A 22,630-nucleotide genomic window follows, 5' to 3' on the forward strand; every position below is an offset into this window, starting at 1 on the left:
TTATATAAATAGATACTTTAGATCTTTACAACAAACATAACAATCTTTCCACATATGATATAGGACATGCCTCTATGTAAATATATTCATAGCAGGGGTGGAGAAACAATTGGTTAAACCTGTGCAGTCGCACAGGTGCCCAAGGAATATGGGTGCCATTTCCACCTCCAAAGCAGTGAGCAGCTTCTGTTACTGACACATTGCATAGATACAGTTGCATAGGTTGAAAAAACTCCTAAGTCCATCAACTTCAACCGTCCTCCACCAATTGTGCATTTTTTCACTAAATTAACTATAACCCTCAATGTTACGTGTGCTGAGGACATCATCCAGCCCTTTTTTAACCCTTTTCTGACCTCGAACAGGATAGTACATCCGAAGTCAGAACCCCCGCTTTGATGCGGGCTCCAGCGGTGAGCCCGCATCAAAGCCGGGACATGTCAGCTGTTTTGAACAGCTGACATGTGGCTGCAATAGCGGCGGGTGAAATCGCGATTCACCCGCCGCTATTAACTAGTTAAATGCTGCTGTCAAATGCTGACAGCGGCATTTAACCGGTGCTTCCAGCCATTGGGCCGGAAATGATGTCATCGCTGACCCCGTCACATGATCGGGGGTCAGCGATGCTTCTGCATAGTAACCATAGAGGTCCTTGAGACCTCTATGGTTACTGATCCCTGCTAGCTGTGAGCGCCACCCTGTGGTCGGCGCTCATAGCACACCTGCATTTCTGCTGTATAGCAGCGATCTGATGATTGCTGCTATGTAGCAGAGGCGATCAAGTTGTGCCAGCTTCTAGCCTCCTATGAAGGCTATTGAAGCATGGCAAAAGTAAAAAAAAAAGTTAAAAAAATGTGAAAAAAATAAAAAAATATAAAAGTTTAAATCACCCCCCTTTCGCCCCATTCAAAATAAATCAATAAAAAAAAATCAAACCTACACATATTTGGTATCGCAGCATTCAGAATCGCCCGATCTATCAATAAAAAAGCATTAACCTTATCGCTAAACGGCGTAGCGAGAAAAAAATTAAAATGCAATAACGGGCGATCAAAAGAACGTATCTGCACCTAAATGGTGTCATTAAAAACGCCAGCTCGGCACGCAAAAAATAAGCCCTCAACCATCCCCAGATCGTGAAAAATGGAGATGCTACGGGTATTGGAAAATGGCGCTATTTTTTTTTTATTTTAGCAAAGTTTGGAATTTTTTTTCACCACTTAGATAAAAAGTAACCTAGACATGTGAGGTGTCTATGAACTCGTAATGACCTGGAGAATCATCATAATGGCAGGTCAGTTTTAGCATTTAGTGAACCTAGCAAAAAAGCCAAACAAAAAAACAAGTGTGGGATTGCACTTTATTTGCAATTTCACCGCACTTGGAATTTTTTTCCCGTTTCCTAACACACGACGTGTTAAAACCAATGATGTCGTTCAAAAGTACAACTTGTTTTGCAAAAAATAAGGCCTCGTATGGCCAAATTGACAGAAAAATAAAAAAGTTATGGCTCTGGGAAGGAGGGGAGCGAAATACGAACACGGAAAAATGGAAAATCCCAAGGTCATGAAGGGGTTAAAGGTTGTTATTGTGTCAGCCATTACTACCTCTTGTGGTAGGGCATTTCACATTCGGACAGCTGTAACTGTAAAGAACCTTTTCCTACTTAGCTGCCAGAATCGCGTTTCTTCTACCCGTAATGAATGTCCCTTGCTCCTTAGTAAGGTCCTTGTAAGGAAAAAGTAATGCGCCCGTCCTTTGTACTGACCACACGTGTATTTATACATGTCAATGAGTTCTCCTCTGAGGCGTCATTTTTCAAAGCTAAACAAGCCCAACTTTTCCAACCTCTTTCTATCTAACTGAATATCCTAAATAAAATGTGGGGCCCAAAACTGAAACCCATATTTTAGATGTGGTCTCACAAGCGATTTATAAAGGAATAACAATCTAATGGGATCACAGGATTTAATCTCTTTTTATGCACCCTAAAATCTTGTTTGATATTGTGTCTGCTGCTTGACATTGAGTACTGCTGCTCAGCTTACTTGTAACCAGAATACCCAAGGCCTTCTCCTGTTCTGTAGTCCCGCGTATACTCCCATTTAATGTACAGGGTGGAGCGCGGTAATTTGCTGATTTGGGAATGAAATAAAAAAATTATGATCATTAGAAAAATTTATTTTATATTTTAATTATACTGAACAGTAATGGAATTTTTAAATTACATGGTTTTAAATAGTGTATCTGGCAAATGTCGACCTTCGCTATCCACACACTGCTGCATACGTTTTCTGAAGTTTTCATGAACTCTAACAAGCATGTCCACTGGTATTCTGCCAATTTCAGCTTCAATATTGTTCCTTAGGTCTTCCAAGGTGTTGGGACGGTTGATATACACCTTAGACTTCAGGTAACCCCAAAGGAAAAAATCGCATGGGGCTAAATCTGGTGAGCGTGCTGGCCAGTTCACATCTCCCCTCAAAGAGATAAGCCGTCCAGGAAACATTTGCCTCAAACAATTCATGGTAACCCTCGCTGTGTCTGCAGTGGCACCATCCTGTTGGAACCATGTATCCTCTAGTTCCATTGCCTCAAGAGCCGGCTGAAAATAATCCTGTATCATAGACAAGTACCGTTCGGAGTTCACAGTTATGGCACGACCGTTATCCTGAAAAAAGTAAAGACCAATGATGCCTACTCGTGATATGGCGCACCACACAGTGACGTGGTCCGAATGCAGAGGTCTCTCGTGAACTTCTCTGGGGTTTGTTTCACTCCAGTAATGCATATTTTGTTTGTTTACACACCCACTGAGGTGAAAATGTGCCTCATCAGAAAAAAACACAATTGCGTCACGGGGTATCGTTGCTAACATGTCTTCACAAGAGGTCCGCCGTGTCAAATAGTCCCGTGCTGACAATTGTTGGACCACGCACATTTTATACGGGTGAAAATTCAGTTCATCATGAAGAATCCGGTGGAGAGAACGTCTTGAAATGCCAAGAGCAAATGATTGCTTCCGAGCAGAGCATTTCGGAGATTGCAGTACTGCTGCTCTAACTCTCTCGATGTTTTGTGGTGTTGTAATCCTTCTCTCAGGTCCCCTTCGTACATATGACACATTCCCTGCTGTTCTGAATGCATTCACCCAATTTACAATTGATTGCCGTCCAGGAACACGTCCGCATGGAGGAACAGTGAATTGTAAACGAAAAGCACGCTGCACTGCAATGATCGAGTGGGCATTTGAAAAATACGCTTCAACACAAAATGACCTCTCCTCACGTGTCCACTGCATGATGGCAACTGAAAGGCGGAGGAATACAAATCTCCCATCAGCCACTGTAAGCCACACCCACTCTCCCCTCTCTTCGACCGACAGTGCCGCCACAGCATGCAGTGCAAAAAAGCAAATTACCGCGCTCCACCCTGTATATCCATAAGTAGGGTTACTCCGTCTTAGGTGCATTACTCTACATTTATCAACATTTTACTCCCGCACAATTGACGTTCTACATGAAAACCATACCTGCTATTTCTGCTTTATCCTTAACAGACAAATCTTCTTTAGGCAGCTGTATACAGGTTTTTGCATTAGTAATGGGCAGAGGATTCAGTCCTGGAATTTCAGGTGAACCTGAAGGAATAAAACACAAAAGAGTATGCAAAAGGTAGCTAAGGGTTCCTCTTTAACCACTTTGCGCACCAAGTTGTACATATACGTATGTCAAAGGTATGGCTCAGGAACAAGGGTTGAGCCTTTCACAGCTGGAGCAGGCAATCATATAAAGTGGAAAGACTGCACATACTGTAAGGTGCGCATAGCGGTAGCCATGGGTTAGGTGCTTTTATTCTCCAACACCCTGGCACCCCACAAATAAACCGTGTCTAAATTTCCATGTGCTGTGAGTAAAGTGCAGCTGGCTCATGTTTTGGCTGCAGGCCTCCACTGTTTCCATGATACTAGATCCAGGAACAGCTGCACAGTCAATAGGGCACCCCCTGCTTTGTTTTAACAAGTTTGTCTTTACTGAACAGTTCAAATACAGCTATCTTTAACACACGATATCAGGCACACCACCCTGCGTCACTTGCTTCGTTCACATAGAACATCTCACTCCTATTCTCATGTTCAGCATGGATTACTTCTACACTTGATCCTCATATTAGCCCCAGGGTTTCCCGAACCAGCTCCACAATATGCCAAAGATCTGTAATGTTTTCTTCATACGGTTCCAAGTCCATCTTCCACTGTACGGTAGGGTTGCCAGTGCTCTCCTTAGTCCCAGACTTGAACCTTAGGCTTCTTTCACACTTCCGTTTTCCAAATCTGCACAGGATCCGTCAAGACGTTGAAATGACGGATCCTGTGCAGATTGTGGAAAACGTGTGCACTGGGCCCGTCTTTCTGATGGACCCGTCAAGGCTATGTGCACCTGTTGTGTATGCGTCTTCGCAGCGGAAAACGAACCAGGTTAAAAAAAATTAAAAATCACAGTATTCTCACCTACCAGTGTCCCGCGCAGCGATGCTCCCAGCAGCTAACGTTCCTAGTAATACATTGCGTGGAACGTCAGTAGGTGAGAATATTGCGATTTTTTTTTTTATTATTTTTAACATTATATCTTGTTTTTATTGATGCTGCTTAGTCAGCAGCATAGTAAAAAGAAAAAGAGAGTGAGCGAGAGAGAGAGAATTGCCCTGACAGGAAATTCTTCCAAGCATGCTCTCTTTGAAAAGACGGGACCCGTCGCTGGATTCCTGCTTTTCACAGACAGCGGTGCATCCTGCACCCATAGGCTTCTATTCTAGCCAGTGACAGGCAGCACAGGATGCATCACTGACCGATTTTCCGACGTGCAGAAAAAACGTTCCTCTGAACGTTTTCTCTGCCCGATGGACCATTTTTTTTACACAGGATCCAGTGCACGATGGATGAAACGGCTGGCCATCCGTCACAATCCGTCACTAATACAAGTCTATGAGAAAATGCAGGATCCTGCATTCTCAAAAATTGACGGATTGTGATGGGAGCTGAAAGTGTGAAAGAGGCCTTAGACTCCAGAAGTTGCAGGAATGTTCGTGGGGGGAATTTTGTGCGAACTCATACCACCAGAACATCTTTGCCCACAACGTGCTTCAGCCCACTGCACCTTGAACTCACTCTATAACTGTCACCAATGAACTCCTTCAATAACTGACTAAAACAGAAACTCATTGATTTTAACTGGCCTTTGCCCCTCTCACTTTGGGCTGGACCAATCACCAACTGTCTCCTTTTTCTGTCTACCTCAGCAGTCGGTTGCTGGGCAAAACTTCACCGGTCACCTATTTAACTTCAGTCACTACCCTCTAAGGCTACTTTCACACTAGCGTCGTGCACTGCACGTCGCTATGCGTCGTTTTGTAGAAAAAACGCATCCTGCAAAAGTGCTTGCAGGATGCGTTTTTTCTCCATAGGATTGCATTAGCGATGCATTGACACACGTCGCAACCATCGTGCGACGGTTGCGTCGTGTTGCGTCAGTCCGTCGCCACCAAAAAGCTTTGTATGTAACGTTTTTGGTGCGTCGTGACCGTCTTTTCCGACCGCGCATGCGCGGCCGGAACTCTGCCCCCGCCTCCCCGCACCTCACAATGGGGCAGCGGATGCGTTGAAAAACTGCATCCGCTGACCCCGTTGTGCGGCGCTTGCACAGTATGCATTGGTACGTCGCAACATCGCATTGCGACGTGCGTCGTACGACGCTAGTGTGAAAGTAGCCTAACAGTGTGCACTGCTTTAAATGCTCTTATATGTTAAAAATAAAGTCATGTCTGAATTATTCATGGTCTGTGTAGGCTTTCTGTATAGGTTTAATCATGGTACTATACATTTGACTACAACAGTATACTTGGTTTAACCTTGTCTCAGTGTCTTGGGACAAATTCTGTAGGTTTTCATCACTCTTATATTTTGCAAAACAAGATGTACCATAGTTTTGATTGGTACTAATTTGTGCTGAATGACTTTTTGATCACTTTTTGTTACACTTTTTTAGATGAAGAATGAACACATTTTTTTTTTCTTAAATATTGTTCATTGTCCTGTAAAAATATCAAAACTTTTCAAAAGCACAACTTTTTGGGGGGTTTTGCTACTTTTTTTTCTCAACAAAAAAGGCAAGTTTATCTAGACACATTTACATAATAATAAAGTATATTATCTACCTGGAACTCCTAATTCTGGCACAATGGGGTTATTTCCAATAATTGCAGGATCACCATTAGGTAAAAGTAGACTGTCTTCTGCATTAATAACGGGCAGTGGATTTAATTGTGGAACATCAGGTATACCTAAAAGGAAGAAATATTACATCTAAAACAAGAATACTTCTATGTTAAAGACTTTGATTTCAGAGAATGCTTAATACAGAGTAGCTTCTTACTGCATACCCGGTCATGAAGTATCTGCTGCTGGCAGAAGCAAGGAAGAAAACCATGTAAGTATGCACATTGTGCGCGCCACTGGGCTCCAGGAGTGTTGGTGCGCAAACACAAATCAGTTAAGGTAGCGCTTGCTTTGGGCAAGTGAGCATTGGCAATTAAGCTAAGGACTCCTTCACATGTCCTGGTAAGATTCCTGTACAGGAAAAACAGTACCATGTCTGTGTGCCATCCGTATATATGTATGTGACATCTGTTTCCTGTCATCCGTGTGTCCGTCTGCTGTCAGTGTGACAAGTATGGAATGAGTGTTAGATATTATCCCTTTCCCAACGTGCACTGAAAATGTACTGCTCTGCTGGAGCTGCGTTCCCACAAGGAGCAGTACATGTACGGCGGCACAATTGCGTGGCCTCACTCTGAGCGCCGCGGGGATTGCATGCAGGAGTCAGCTCATGATTGGTGCTAGCACTGATTGCAGGCATTTAACCCATCTCATGCCGCTATCAGTAGTGACTGCGGTATAGATGAGCATCGTGTAGGGAATGAGTTCTCTGCTCTCTTCCATCAGTACAACGACTTTGGAGGCCCCCGGACCCAAGATGGCCGTGGGGTCTTTCCGAGTCCTGCAGGGAAGGTGGCTTCCCAGTGCCTGCAGAGACCAGGACCTGATATGCCTCCTTCCCTGTCTAACAGTCTCTGCTCTGATGGTCTGCAGTGCATATGCATTGCAGAATATCAGATCAGCAATCTGATGTGTTAGGGCTCAAACCCATCTGCGAGAAAAAAAATGGTACATTTTCCGGGCCGAAAAAACGGACGAGTGCTATGCAAGTGTCATGCGAGTGTCATGCAAGTACAATGTGTCACACTCGCACCCAGACTGGTTGGCACGGACATGCGGGGGTGTGGCCCCACTGTGCCACAGACCAGACTACCCTGGAAGGGGCGTAACTAAGTAGCTTCCTTGGTATTCGCTGGAGCCTCTGATGGTGAGATCAGACTTGTGCGACAGGAAGCTACCAGGTACCACTCCAGAGTGGTGTCTGGCTGTGGCTGCTGAACCCACCAGGGAACAGAACATAGACAGGCAAGCGGGCACAACTGGCACTCTGGCAGACAGGCAGACACAGCTGGGACACAGGCAGGCGGACGGGTACAACAGAGACACTGGCAGGCAGGCGGGCACGGCTGGCTCTCTGGCAAGCAGGTACGGCTGGCGCTCTGGCAGGACAGGTGGACAAGGCAGGTACACTGGAAGAACCGGTAGGGACCGGTATGCAGGACCGGTATGCAGGCAGATATATGAAAACAGGTAAGAACATGTTCAGACAGGACTTATGAACAGGTAGAGAAAGACCGCAAAGCGGAAGCACAGGAGCTAGAGCCAAGAACAGAAACGCAGGAGGCGGAGCCAAGAGCAGGAGGCAGCATCAAGTACAGAAATGCAGGAGGCGGAGCCAAGAGCAGGAGGCAGAGTCAATTACAGAAACGCAAGAGGCAGAGTCAAGAGAAGGAGGCGGAGCCAAGAGCAGAGACACAGGACGAGGAGCTAAGAGCAGAGACACAGGAGGCAGAGCAGGGAAGGACCACAAGGAGCGGAGCAAGGTAGAACCGCAAAGAGGGGAGCCGCAGAGTGAGAGCTGAGCAGAGCCGCAGAGCGAAGCCACAGAGTGAAGAGCTGAGAGCAGAGCAAAATCAGAGTGCAGAGCTGAGTGCAGAGCAAAGCTACAGAGAGCAGAGCCAAGAGCAAAGCCAAAGAGTGCAGAGCTGAGAGCAGAGCAAAGTCAGAGTGCAGAGGTGAGTGCAGAGCAAGACACAGAAAGCAGAGCCGAGAGTAAAACCTCAGAGTGCAGATCGAGGTCACAAGTCAAGATACAGAGTGTAAAGCCGAGAACAGAGCAAAGCAAGACAGAGTGCAGAGCTGAGAGCGGACCAAATCAAGACACAGAGTGCAGAGCCGAGAGTGGAGCAAAGCAAGACACAGAGTACGCACAGCAGAGAAAGCAAACCAAGACAGGGACATAAATAGACACAGGAACAGGACTAGACTAAGACAGAGTCAGGAATGGGAGAAGGCACAGAGACACGGGCACAAGCCAGGGTACGAGGCCCCACTGGGTGGCGGACACAGGCCAGGGTATGAAGCCCCACTTGGTGGCTACACAAGGACACAGGCCAGGGTACTTTGCCCCACTGAGTGGCAAACACAGGACACAGACCAGGGTACAATGCCCCACTGGGTAGCAGACACAAGAGTCACAGAGACAGGGCCTGGCATCTCAGCAGCTGAGAACTGACTGAGGGAGTAAGTTGCACAGGCCCCCATCAATGGGTCAGGAAGTCTTAAATACAGGAAGCCTCATGGCAATTGGCCGGGGACACCTTAGAAAGGTGCACACAGTTTCAACAAGACACACCACCCCCCTATGCACACAGACAGAGCATGCACAGAGCAAGCAGCAGATATAAGGCACACAGCATGAAGCTGGCAGCAGAGAGAACTCATCGACCATAAGCATGGACCAGAGAAGTGAGTTTGAGTTAAAAGCAGGTGGGGGATGGGAGGCCATGCAGTGATGCCTGCAGGGGTGTTACACAATGCGATTTTCACACCTAGCATCTGTTTTACATCCAAGTGCATTGCGATTGCTATCTGATTGCAATGTGATTTTAACATGAGCTTTTACATACAGCAGTTCCCTGTATTTAAAAGCTCATGATAAAATTGCATTGTAATACACAACTGTACACATCCTTTTAAAACCAAATATTCTTCAAAATATATATATATACAGTTGTGCTCAAAAGTTTACAAACCCCAGAAGAATTTTTTATTTCTTTACCTTTTTTTCACAGAATATGAATGATAACACCAAAACCTTTTCTCCACTCATGGTTAGTGGTTGGGTGAAGCCATTTATTGTCAAACTACTGTGTTTTCTATTCTTAAATCATAATGACAACCCAAAACATCCAAATGACCCTGATCAAAAGTTTACATACCCTGGTGATTTTGGCCTGATGATATGCACAGAAGTTGACACAAATGGGTTTGAATGGTCACTAACATCCTCACCTGTGACCTGCTTGCTTGCAATCAGTGTATGTGCATAAAAGCTGAGTGAGTTTCTGGGATCCAGACAGACTCTTGCATCTTTCATCCAGCCACTGATGTTTCTGGATTGTTAGTCATGGGGAAAGCAAAAGAATTGTCAACCGATCTATGGGAGAAGGTAGTTGAACTGTATAAAACAGGAATGGGATACAAAAAAATATCCAAGGAATTGATAATTAGTCAGCAGTGTTCAACTGATTAACAAATGGAAAATCAAGGACTCTGTAAAAACAAAACCACGGTCAGGTAGACCAACAAAAATGTCACCCACAACTGCCAGGAAAATTGTTTTGGGATGCACAGAAAAACTCACAAATAACATCAGCTGAAATACAGGACTCTCTGAAAACTAGCCATGTGGCTGTTTCAAGATGCACAATAAGGAGGCACTTGAGGAAAAATGGGCTGCATGGTTGAGTCGCCAGAAGAAAGCAATTACTGCGCAAATGCCACAAAATATCTCACCTACAATACGCAAAACAGCATAGAACCAAGCCTCAAAACTTTGGGAACAAGGTAATTTGGAGTGATGAGACCAAAATTGATCTTTTTGGCTACAACCACAAACATTACATTTGGAGAGAGGTTAACAAGGCCTATGAGAGGCCTGAGAGAGAACGCTGATGTTTAGGGGATGTGTAAGCTACAAAGGCACAGGAAACTTGGTCAAGGTTGAAGGAAAGATGAATGCAGCACGTTCTCAGCAAATACTTGAGGCAAATTTGCAATCATCAGCCAGGAAGCTGAGCATGGGACGTACTTGGACATTCCAAAACACAAAGCCAAGTTGATCTGTAATTGGCTAGAGCAGAAGAAAGTGAAGGTTCTGGAGTGGCCATCTCAGTCTCATGACCTCAATATCATTGAGCCAATCTGGGGAGATCTCAAGCATGCAGTTCATGCTAGACAGCCCAGGAATTTACAGGAACTGGAGGCTTTCTGCCAAAAAGAGTGGGCAGCTTTACCATCTGAGAAAATAAACCTCATCCACAACTACCACAAAAAACTTCAAATTGATGTTGGAGGGGGCAATACATGGTATTAAAGAATGGGGTACGTGAACTTTTGATCAGGGTCATTTTGATGTTTTGGGATATCATTATAACTTAAAAAGAGAAATCACAGTAGATTGACAATATATGGCTTCACCCAACCACTAATCATGAGTGGAGAAAAAGTTTTGGTGTTATCATTCATATTCTCTGAAAAAAAGACCAAAAAAACAAAAATCCTACAGGGGTATGCAAACTTTTGAGCACAACTGTATATACAGTATAAGTCTCCTATCCTGTCGGCTCCTGCAGTGATTTTACAAAAGCCGGCAAATGAGTTACGGGCTTATCTTCTATCTATCTCCCTATATCTATGTAATATAAATACATATATATATATATATATGTGTGTGTGTGTCACTGACATGTATTATATGTGTATATATCTATTCTATCTTTTCTATTATAACCTGTTAGTGTAATTTTTACAGTAGCTGCATATGAATTAATGGCTTTTCAAAGGACACTGAATTGCACTCGTCCATTATTTTCGCAAGTGAGTATGAACCCTCACAGTGATGTCTTAGGATGGGACAACGTAAAAAAGTAAAAAAGAAAAAGTGTTAAAATATTTTTTTTTTAAATCCTCAAATAAAAAAAAAAAATCAAATATGTTTCCAATACATACATTTATTTATATAAATAAAAAATAAACAATATAAGTACACATAATTGGTATTGCCACGTCTATAATGATCCACTCTATAAAGCTGTCCCACTAGTTAATCCATTCAGAAAACACCATAGAAAAAAATAAGGCAAAAAACAATGCTTTATCATAACGCCGAACAAAAAGTGCATTAAAACGAGATCAAAAAGACGAATGTAAATAAAAATGGTACCGCTGAAAGCATCATCTTGTAATGCAAAAAACAAGCTATCATACTGCTCCATCAGCAGAAAAGTAAAAAGTTATAGCTCTCAGAATAAAGCAATGCAAAAATAATTTTATTTTCTATCAAACATTTTTTATTGTGTAAAAGCACCAAAACATAAAAAATATTAACTGGATATCGCCTTAATCATACTGACCCGAAGAATAAAGCTGCCATACTAATTTTACCACAAGCATAATGGTATAAACAAAAAAGCAATTCCTGAATTGTTGTTTTTTGCTCATTCTGTTTCCCAAAAATCAGAATAGAAAGCAATTAAAAAATGTCATGTGCCCAAAAATGGTTCCAATAAAAACATCAGCTCGTTCCGCAAAACATGCCATAACATGACTATGTCAGCCGAAATATGGAAAAATTATAGCTCTCAAAAAGTGGTGATGCAAAAACTAATTTTTACAATAAAAAGCCTCTTTTAGAGTGTGACAGCGCACCGACCCGAAAAATAAAGTCACCTAATCACTTATACCACAAAAGAAATGGCCTAAAAAGAATAAAACCAATTCTACACATGCTTTTGATTTTTTCACTATGCCTCCAAAAAGATCACACTAAGGATCGGCGCACATTTATCCTGTGCTCTGTGCTGAACACTTACATGAGGGTTTCTGTGTCTCTGAAATATGTTATTCACATGGAACTTCTAGCAAAACATTGCAAATAATGAGGCACGTGAAGGCACTGTGCACGCCATAAAACCTGTGATCTGGCGTTGTCCGTCTTTGTAGGATTGCATAAAAGTGCTGTCGGTCACAGTTTTGTGCTCTTCTGAAAAGGACACCACTGAACAGAAACCAGATGGAGTCCAGAGTAACTCTGCTGCCTCATTATAGTGAATGGATCTATTGGTGGTTTCATCTGTCAGTAGAACTCCACATTTCTGAAAGTTTTCTTACATAAAAACTCAGACAAATTACAAACTCAGACAAATTTGAGGTATTTTACCTGGAACTCCTAATTTTGGTAAGATAGGTTTATCTCCAACAGTTGCAGCGTAGTCAGATATTTCTCCTATAGGTACAGGTAGACTGTCCTTTGAATTGATAATTGGCAGAGGATTCAGTCCTGGAGTTTCTGGTGAACCTTAAAGGAAATATCACAAAAGAGTATGTAAGAAGTGGCCGAGAGCCGCAGCAGTAAGCCAGAAAAAAGGTACAATAACCTTGATGGTTATATTCAAATTAGCGCAAGTAAGGTTAATGGCTGTCAGTCACTTTGTGTGGTACAGAACTCTTGACATGCTAGAACATAATACCAATATAGTATAGTATAGTATTCCACTTCATACAGTGGAACTCCCCCTTTGAATTAGGCAATGTTTCTTTACAGAGATCCAATTACTTTTACACTCACCACCACATTTTTACTTTGACAAATTGAGAAATATTCATAAATTTAATGAAACAACTTTTCAGCTACTCTCCACATCACTGACTCTGCTCTAACAAGCCTCAGTAACAAACCTTCTTACCACCCATGGCATACCAAAAATGTCCCAGTATCAACAATCTATGCTACTTTATTGGCCACAGGACGGCTAGCTTCTTGCTATAAACTGATTACTAGTCTCTTAAGCTAAAACTCAGCTGAACCCTTTCAGACACAGCTACAGTTGCACCAAATTAGACCTAATCCTATTTTGCTCCACACATAGGTGAAGTTACTCACAGTCCCCAAACTTTTACTGAATCTGATGATATTCCCACCTTTTACCACAGTGGGACTTTTAATTTGAGCAGAGTTGAAGGCACCTTTAGCCCTAGTCTGCCAGTGTCACATGTTCTCTTACCTGCTTACTTTTTTCCTCCACTGACAATTCTTCAACCTGACTAGTCAATGCTACAAAGCTATCCCAAACCTTGGGATCCCCACAGCACTGCAGGAACATACTAGGTGACTCAGCTTCATTCACACTGAAATATATATAATCGTGAAAGTAGAGTATAGGTTCTAAAGGTGCCATACTGTATATGATCTCCTGGACTCTGACCCTTGGTGCTTACCCACTACCTTATTCATACTCCTCTTATCCTTCTCAGCATAATGGCACAGTTCTTCAACATCATAATGCTCATGTCACTGTAAGAGTTCATTTACACGAACCACCCCGCTGAACTAAAAAAACGCCAATCAATTACCCTTTACTGATCAGTAGTGATGAGCGAGCATACTCGTTACTCGAGATTTCCCAAGCATGCTCGAGTGATCTCTGAGTATTTAGATGTGCTTGGAGATTTAGTTTCTGTCTCCGTAGCTGCATGATTTGTGGCTGCTAGACAGCCTGAATACATGTGGGGATTCCATAACAAACAGGCAACCACATGTACTCTTGAGTAACGAGTATACTCGCTCATCACTACTGATCAGCAGTCATATATAATCTGTTCACGCAAACAGAACAAAGCAACCAATTTGAACTATATGATCTGCAATACATCTGAAATATTTACTTAAATACAGAACTTATTTAATAATTTTCTGACTAGCTTGCCACATTTTCAGCTATAGAAAGCGAATGAAAAACAACTTTTGTATTCATCTTCTCAACTCCTCATAGTCATATATGCGCTGTGGAAAAAAAAATAGCAAAAAATATATTAAAAAACACTCAAACCTGTCAGTCCATCTTTATTTAGTGTTTCTAGTGGAACATTCGGCATCTCTTGAATAGGCTTTGGAATAGGTTTAGAGATTCGATCTTTGGGAAGTACCTGAAGTCTTGCCCTTTTGAATGGCTGAGGAAGGGAACATGCTTGACCAAGCACCATTAAAAGTAGCAAAGATCTCTGAGATAACATCTTTTTGGTCAAGAAAACCTGGAAATTAGACATATTGTAGATGAAAGAATGCAAGTAATAAAAAAATGTGCTTATTGTAGCATAATATACAAATACTATGAGCGATAAGAACAGTAAATCCGACCCATAGAAAATAGTAATGAACACACAATATTGGTTTTAAAGGAGTTTTCTCACACATAATATTTATGACATATCTACAGGAGAGGTGATAATGTACTGTAAGATCTCTTGGGGCCCCACGAGTGTGCAGGGCTATATAGAATATAGTTTTTACTATCTCCATCAGTTCTATGGATTTTTATTTCCTGACTGTTTTCATACGTTGAGTAGGAATAGAGGTCTTGAGACACATGTTCTACTCATCAATGGGGGTCTCTCTGATTGGGCCCCCAGCGATCTTGCAATTATACAAAGACGTCTCACTTGCTCAAGACTTGTAAGAAACGCAGTCCTCCAGTGAATTGCATTGATTGACAAAATAGTATAGTGTATCGTATATATTTGCTAGCATTGTAATATTTTCTAGAGTATTTCTTCTGAACCATGTTTAATGGGTCAAGTTGCAATTAACTGGTATTTTTTTGTGAAAGTGTGGAAATTATAAGAGTGAAGTTTCTAGTTTAAAAGCAAACTCCTTAAATTCTGGACTACATTTTTGTAAAGTAATACATACAAAAGGGTACATCAATTTTGGCTATACAGTAAAGCACAATCTACCAAAATAAAACAATGGACCAGTTTAGCCTCATGTTAAGCTATTAGATTGTTTTTTTTTGCTGACATTAGCACAAAAGGTAAAAAATCTCCCTCTTCATATGTTGACTTGTCAAGCTTCACAATAGCGGATCCCATGCTGAAACAGTTTGCCCTGTTATAGTTAAATATTAAAACATTCATATAACATAGAGAGCATGATAACTAGCAGATCAATACACAGTTTAGGAGCAGTTCAATGAGAATATTTTCTTGTGGTACTTACTTCTAGGCATATCCAAGAATTATGAAGTCTGGTCATGTCTCATTTTATATTCTTTTCAAATACTTAATTATTAAGTGGTAGTGGATGTTTCTTCAGTTAGATAGAATGCCCCTCTTTGTTGTATCCTTGATTTTTTTTCCTTAAGTGTTGTAGAAATGCTTTAAAGTATCTAATGGATTTGCACAAGGTAGTGTCTGGAAAATTAAGAGGTAATTATGTACCGAAATAAGGTTTCAAACATCAAAATGATTCTAAGTCGAGAATTTTATTCCTAAATGGACCAATTTGTGATGTAATGACTGCCTTAATGTACTTTAGAAAAGTTCTTGAAACTGGCAATGTTTGTACAATGATGGGGAGAAACGAAGAACATTCCTAGTAGGGGTCCATCTTATATAAATCTGCAGTTACAATATAATTATCAGAGCACTCTCTTGTAATGGCTGTGCACTTGTGTGATCGTCACATGGTCGCAAGACTGATTATATCTGTCACATAAAGATGTGGTTGATAACCCTATGATGGAGTTTGAAAACTTAAAAGACTCTGAGCTCATGCAAGAGTTATTTTTTACATTTTAAAAATTACAAAAAGGTACTATCTTGTTCACTATCATCGTTAGGAAAGGCCAGATGATGCAAATTTCCCAGATTTATAAAAACCCAACCTCTTATAACCTAGTGCCAAAAAATAGCAGCCATGGGTTCTTTTAAGCAGCTGCCTATGATTATGAAAATGAATATAGTGGAGGCCCACAAAGCCGGAGCAGGCTGTAAGAAGATAGCAAAGCATTTTCAAGTTGCCCTTTCCTCAGTTTGAAATGTAATTAGGAAATGGCAGTTAACAGGAACAGTGTAAGTCAAGATAATGATTGAAAGACCAAGCAAATTTTCAGTGAGAGCTACCTGTATGATTGCTAGAGAGACAATTCAGAACCCCTGCCTGACTGCAAAAGACCTTTAGAGAGATTTAGCAGACTCAGGATTAGTGGTGCATTGTTCAAGTGTTCAGAGACACCTGTTATGATCCCAGTGGCTGAGGATCACAGGAAATACTAGCTCAGTTACTAAACAAAGAACAAGCTCTAGGGAAGTGGTAACTGGACTGACCGCAAACCTGATCCTATGCAAACACACTAAAGGTAGCCGGTGAACGTGCCTGAAAGCCTGGACGTCTCGACGCAGCCTGAGAAACTGACTACCCCTAAAGAGAAAGCAAGACCTCACATGCCTCAAGAGAAATAACCCCAAAGATATAGGTAGCCCCCAACAAATAATAACGGTGAGGTAAGGAGAAAAGACACATGTAGGAATGAAAACAGATTCAGCAAATGAGGCCTGCTAATACTAGATAGCAGAAGACAGATAGCGAACTGTGCGGTCAGTGGAAAACCTTACCAAAATATCCACGCTGAGAATTCAAGAACCCCCACACCAACTAACGGTGTGGGGGAAGAAACTCAGCCCCCTAGAGCTACCAGCAAGCAGGGAGATCACATATTAGCAAGCTGGACAAGAAACATATTGAACACTGATGATCAAAAAAATGAACAAAACGGAAACTTAGCTTCTCTTGAAGAGACTGGAAGTAAGGTAGTCAGAAGGAATCAGAATAGCACTGAATACATTGACAGCAGGCATAGACTGAGAGTCCAAGTGAGCTTAAATAGAAAACCAGCCCACAGATAACGAGACAGCTGATGCCAGTCACAAACCTGCAGAAAGACAGCACTCACACAGTACCACTTGTGACCACAAGAGGGAGCCCAGAAATAGAGTTCACAACAGACACCTATACAAATATGGCATTCATGAAAGAGTCATCAGATAAAAATCTCTCCTGCATCCTCACCATAAAATTCAGCATCAGAAGTATGCAAAAGAACATCTAAACAAGCCTGAGACATTTTGGAAACAAGTCCTGTGGACCGATGAGGTTAAAATAGAACTAGTAGGCCACATTGATCAAAGATATGTGTGGAGAAAAAAGGGCACAGAATTTCAGGGAAATAACATCGTACCAAACATTAAGCATTGGGGTGGATCAATCATTCAATGTGGTTGTGTTGCAGCTAATGGCTTGGAGAACATTTCATGGGTAGAGGGAAGATTGGATTCAATGAAATTTCAATAAATTCTTGATGCAAACATAACGCCATCTGTAAAAAGCTGAAGTTGAAAAAAGGATGGTATCTACAAATGAATAATGATCCTAAACACAAGTCAAAATCCATAATAGACTACATCAAAAGGCACAATCTGAATGTTTTACAATAGCCCGTACAGTCCCCTTATCTCAACATCATTGAAAATCTGTGGCTAGACTTCAAAATAGCAGTGCATGCAAAACAACTCAAGAATCTATCAGAACTGGAAACGTTTTCCAAGAAAAAATTGATGAAAATCCCTCAACAGGAATTAAAAGACTCTTGGATGGCTCCATAAAGCATTTACAAGCTGTGAATCTTGCGAAAGTGAGTGCTACTAGGTACTAACTGTGCTAAGTGCCCAAACTTTTGCATCGTCCCATATTCCTTTTGTAATTTTTAAAATGTAAAATATGAAAATATGTCTTTTTGGGACTAAAATACAAAGGAAATGTGTAATCTTAACCCCTTCACCCCCAGAGCTTTTTTCAGTTTTGTTTTTCGCTCTCCTCCTTCCCAGAGCCATAACTTTTTTATTTTTCCATCAATATGGCCGTGTGGGGGCTTATTTTATGCGGGACAAGTTGTACTTTTGAAAGATACCATTGGTTTTACCATGCCATGTAACAGAAAATGGGAAAAAAATTCCAAGTGCGATGAAATTGCAAAAAAAGTGCAATCTCACACTTGTTTTTTGTTTGGCTTTTTCGCTAGGTTCACAAAATGCTAAAACTAACCTGCAATTATGATTTTCCAGGTCATTACGAGTTCATTGACACCAAACATGTCTAGGTTCCCTTTTATCTAAGTGGTAAAAAAAAATTCCAAAGATTGCTAAAAAAACCAAATTGCGGCATTTTCCGATACCTGTAGCGTCTCTAATTTTTGTGATCTGGGGTCGGGTGAGGGCCTATTTTTTGCGTGCCGAGCTGGCGTTTTTAATGATACCATTTTGGTGCAGATATGTTCTTTTGATCGCCTGTTATTGCATTTTAATGCAATGTTGCGGTGACCAAAAAAACGTAATGTTGGCGTTTTGATTTTTTTTTCTCGCTACTCCATTTAGCGATCACGATAGTCCTTTGTTTTTATTGATAGATCAGGCGATTCTGAATGCGGCGATGGCAAATATGTGTAGGTTTGATTTTTTTATTGTTTTATTTTGATTGGGGCGAAAGGGGGGGTGATTTGAACTTTTATATATTTTTATTTTTTTATATTTTTAAAAACTTTTTTTTTTAATTTTGGCATGCTTCAATAGCCTTCATGGGAGGCTAGAAGCATGCACTACACGATCGCCTCTGCTACGTAGAGGTGAAGTACAGATCACCTCTATGTAGCAGAAATGCAGGGTTGCTTTGAATGCCGACCACAGGGTGGCACTCAAAGCAATCGGCCATCAACAACCATAGAGGTCTCAAGGAGACCTCTGGTTGTTATGGCAATGCACCGATGACCCCCGATCATGTGACGGGGGGTCAGCGGTGCGAGCACTTCCGGCTGGAAGCGCTAGTTAAATGCTGCTGTCAGCGCTTGACAGCAGCATTTAACTAGTTGATGGGCACGGGCGGATCGCAATTCCGCTCGCACTCATTGCGCGCACATGTCAGCTGTACAAAACAGCTGACATATCGTGACTTTGAGGTGGGCTCACTGCCAGAGCCCACCTCAAAGCAGGGGTTCTGCCAGCTGACGTACTATTCCGTCAGCTGGCAGAAAGGGGTTAAACTTTAGCCCTTTTAGAGATCATTTTCATCTTCAACTTGCTTAAGTGTTTACAACAGTATTTTTGTCCAGTGTTGCCCAAACTTTTACATGCCACTGTATTTGTATATACAGTATATGTCATTGATAAAAACTTTTTTATTGTGACCTAATCCAATAAAGGATTAGGTGTTAACCCTTACTGTGAATGGAATTGTTACTGAATTTGAAAAGATGTTCAAAATGAGAACCTAATGAGTAAAAATGAATGGCCACAATCTACTGTCCATCTACTGTATATAAGGGGATCAATTGTATAAGGTAAAGCTAAAATTAATTCTAAAAAATATACAGTGGGGGAAATAACTATTGGATCCTTTGCTGATCATGGTCATGGATACCCCACGATTGACAATCGTTTTGTATTTCTTCCATTTTCTTACTATTTGCACCAACAGTTGTCTCCTTCTCACCCAGCATCTTACGTATGGTTTTGTAGCCCATTCCAGCTTTGTGCAGTTCTATGATCTTGTCCCTGACATCCTTATAAAGCTCTATGTGCTTGTCCATGTTGTAGAGCTTAGAGTCTGACTGATTAATTGACTTTCTCTACAGGAGTCTTTAATAAAATTGACTATGTAAGACAGCTGTCTTTAATGCAGGTAACGAGTTGATTAGGAGCTTCTAACTGGTCTGTAGGAGCCAGAGCTCTTAATGGTTAGTAGGGGATCAAGTACTTATTTCTCACTGCAAAATGCTAATAAATTTATATAGTTTATACAATATAATTTTCTGGATTTTATTTTTGGTATTCTCTCAATCTAAAATTAACCTACCCTTAAAATTACACACTGCTCCTGTCTTTGTCAGTGGGCAAACTTAAAAAAATCAGCAAAGGATCAAATACTTATTTCCCCCACTGTATTTATATTTATGCTATGTTAGGCTGGTTTCACATATGCGGTGGTGTCTGCAGCGTTTTGGACACGTACATCCGCATGACCCAAAGAACACCATCTGCACTGTCAAGCATTGAAGTGGAAACATTATGTTTTGGGGGTGTTTCTCTGCTAAGGGCACAGGACTACTTCACCGCATCAATCGGAGAATGGATGGAGCCATGTACTGTAAACTCCTGAGTGACAACCTCATTCCCTCTGCCAGGACATTAAAAATGGGTTGTGGGTGGGTCTTCCGGCAAAACAATATCATACAGCTCTGGCAAAAATTAAGAGCCCACTACATCAAAACCCTGTCATGGGCAGCCCAATCTCAAGACCTGAACCCCATTGAAAACCTCTGGAATGTAATCAAGAGGATGATGGATAGCCACAAGCCATCAAAAAAGAAGAACTGCTTAAACTTTTGCCCCACAAACAGTGTGCAAGACAGAACAAAAAAAGGGAAAAATATGAAGTACATTGCAGAACAATAATAATTATGACAGGCGTTAATGTTTAAATGTTACGTACCTTAGTGTCACCAGCAGACGTTCCTCAGCAGGAATCGCTCTACGGCGCTTGGTGTCCTGCCTGCTAATGGCTCCTTGTACACGGACCAGCAATTCCATTAAGCTGTCTTTACACATCCTCATGTACTCAAAATATTTCTCTGGGTTTTCACGGAGCTCACTGAATAAGGAGTGGTAGGCTCCACGGCTCTGTCACAGTTCAAGAATAGGGTGCTGCCAAAAGCCTCGACGCCATCTTCTCTGTTTTTCTCTTTTCCATTCTTGCTCACAAGCAAATGCAAAGGAAAGAAACAAGTTGACTTCCAAATAAAGATTCCGATAGAAAAATGCGAAGATCCATCTTGACACAGGATACAGGAGCAAAATGTGAGTATTTCATCTGTACAAGGGTTTATATAGAGAAATCCCATGAGCCATGCCCATTTGGCGTGGCTTGTTTCAAGGAAATTCTTCTTGAAAAAATGTTTCCTATCAAATGCATGCGCATAAAAAACGCGAACGCATGCAAAAATGCAGGCAACGCATGCAAAAATTGCATTTTTTATCCGTCATGCGTAAGTTGATGCGGATAAAAACACAGCATTATCATGCATTTGCATGCGTTTTGCAATGCATTTGCAGTTGCGGACGAGACTCTGCTGACTCAGCCACAAATCTGAACCTAGCCTTAGCCAGTGTATAGAACATATACAAATTTATAGCAAAAAGCCAGTAGACAGAACACATAGAAATTTATAGCAAAGAAAGGAGCCAATTTTTGCCTTGATCACCAAGACCCAGTTTTTAAATCTTACATGTCACTTTCTATGGTGTGGTGTAGTGACCTCTGTTACAGGTAGGGTGCGCTGTATGGGCTTCCCAGAGTGTGCATGGAGGCGTATGGAGGCCATAGAAATGCATGGTAATCGAAGATATAGCTGTTGTGATGAGACAAAGTCCGTCAGAATTGTAGATGGCTGGTATGTGTGTCACAGAGGAGGATACTCTGCGCTGTCAGTCTGAAGTTGTGTTGTGGTCTGGGACCGGTAGTCCCACATGTAAATGTGTAGTTCTAATGGGAGATTGGCAGGGCTAGTAATGAGAGATTGGAGGGTCAAACTAGCCACACACAGAGACACACTCCCATCTAGTGGAGTGGTTAGTACTATACACTCACCGGCCACTTTATTAGATACACCTGTCCAACTTCTTGTTAACACTTAATTTCTAATCAGCCAATCACATGGCGGCAACTCAGTGCATTTAGGCATGTAGACATGGTCAAGACAATCTCCTGCAGTTCAAACCGAGCATCAGTATGGGGAAGAAAGGTGATTTGAGTGCCTTTGAACGTGGCATGGTTGTTGGTGCCAGAAGGGCTGGTCTGAGTATTTCAGAAACTGCTGATCTACTGGGATTTTCACGCACAACCATCTCTAGGGTTTACAGAGAATGGTCTGAAAAAGAAAAAAAATCCAGTGAGCGGCAGTTCTGTGGGCGGAAATGCCTTGTTGATGCCAGAGGTCAGAGGAGAATGGGCAGACTGGTTCGAGCTGATAGAAAGGCAACAGTGACTCAAATCGCCACCCGTTACAACCAAGGCAGGCCTAAGAGCATCTCTGAATGCACAGTGCGTCGAACTTTGAGGCAGATGGGCTACAGCAGCAGAAGACCACACCGGGTACCACTCCTTTCAGCTAAGAACAGGAAACTGAGGCTACAATTTGTACAAGCTCATCGAAATTGGACAGTAGAAGATTGGAAAAACGTTGCTTGGTCTGATGAGTCTCGATTTCTGCTGCGACATTCGGATGGTAGGGTCAGAATTTGGCGTAAACAACATGAAAGCATGGATCCATCCTGCCTTGTATGGAGCATCTTTGGGATGTGCAGCCGACAAATCTGCGGCAACTGTGTGATGCCATCATGTCAATATGGACCAAAATCTCTGAGGAATGCTTCCAGCACCTTGTTGAATCTATGCCACGAAGAATTGAGGCAGTTCTGAAGGCAAAAGGGGGTCCAACCCGTTACTAGCATGGTGTACCTAATAAAGTG

At 41.8% G+C, this 22,630-nt stretch overlaps 1 protein-coding gene across 1 annotated transcript in view; it reads right to left on the reverse strand.

Annotated features, from left to right (window-relative positions):
- LOC143768559 (uncharacterized) overlaps nucleotides 1-14,302 on the reverse strand; it is a 44,515-nt gene extending 30,213 nt beyond the window's left edge. Inside the window, exons 1-4 of the mRNA XM_077257203.1 lie at nucleotides 14,107-14,302; nucleotides 12,438-12,575; nucleotides 6,214-6,339; nucleotides 3,533-3,640 (exon numbers count right to left, since the gene is read on the reverse strand). Coding sequence (XP_077113318.1) covers nucleotides 3,533-3,640; nucleotides 6,214-6,339; nucleotides 12,438-12,575; nucleotides 14,107-14,290 — 556 coding nt within the window. The 5' untranslated portion in view covers nucleotides 14,291-14,302. The remainder of the gene's footprint in view (nucleotides 1-3,532; nucleotides 3,641-6,213; nucleotides 6,340-12,437; nucleotides 12,576-14,106) is intronic.
- Between the last annotated feature and the right edge of the window lie 8,328 nt (nucleotides 14,303-22,630).

Source organism: Ranitomeya variabilis, chromosome 4, assembly GCF_051348905.1.
Source record: "Ranitomeya variabilis isolate aRanVar5 chromosome 4, aRanVar5.hap1, whole genome shotgun sequence".
NCBI lineage: Eukaryota > Metazoa > Chordata > Amphibia > Anura > Dendrobatidae > Ranitomeya > Ranitomeya variabilis.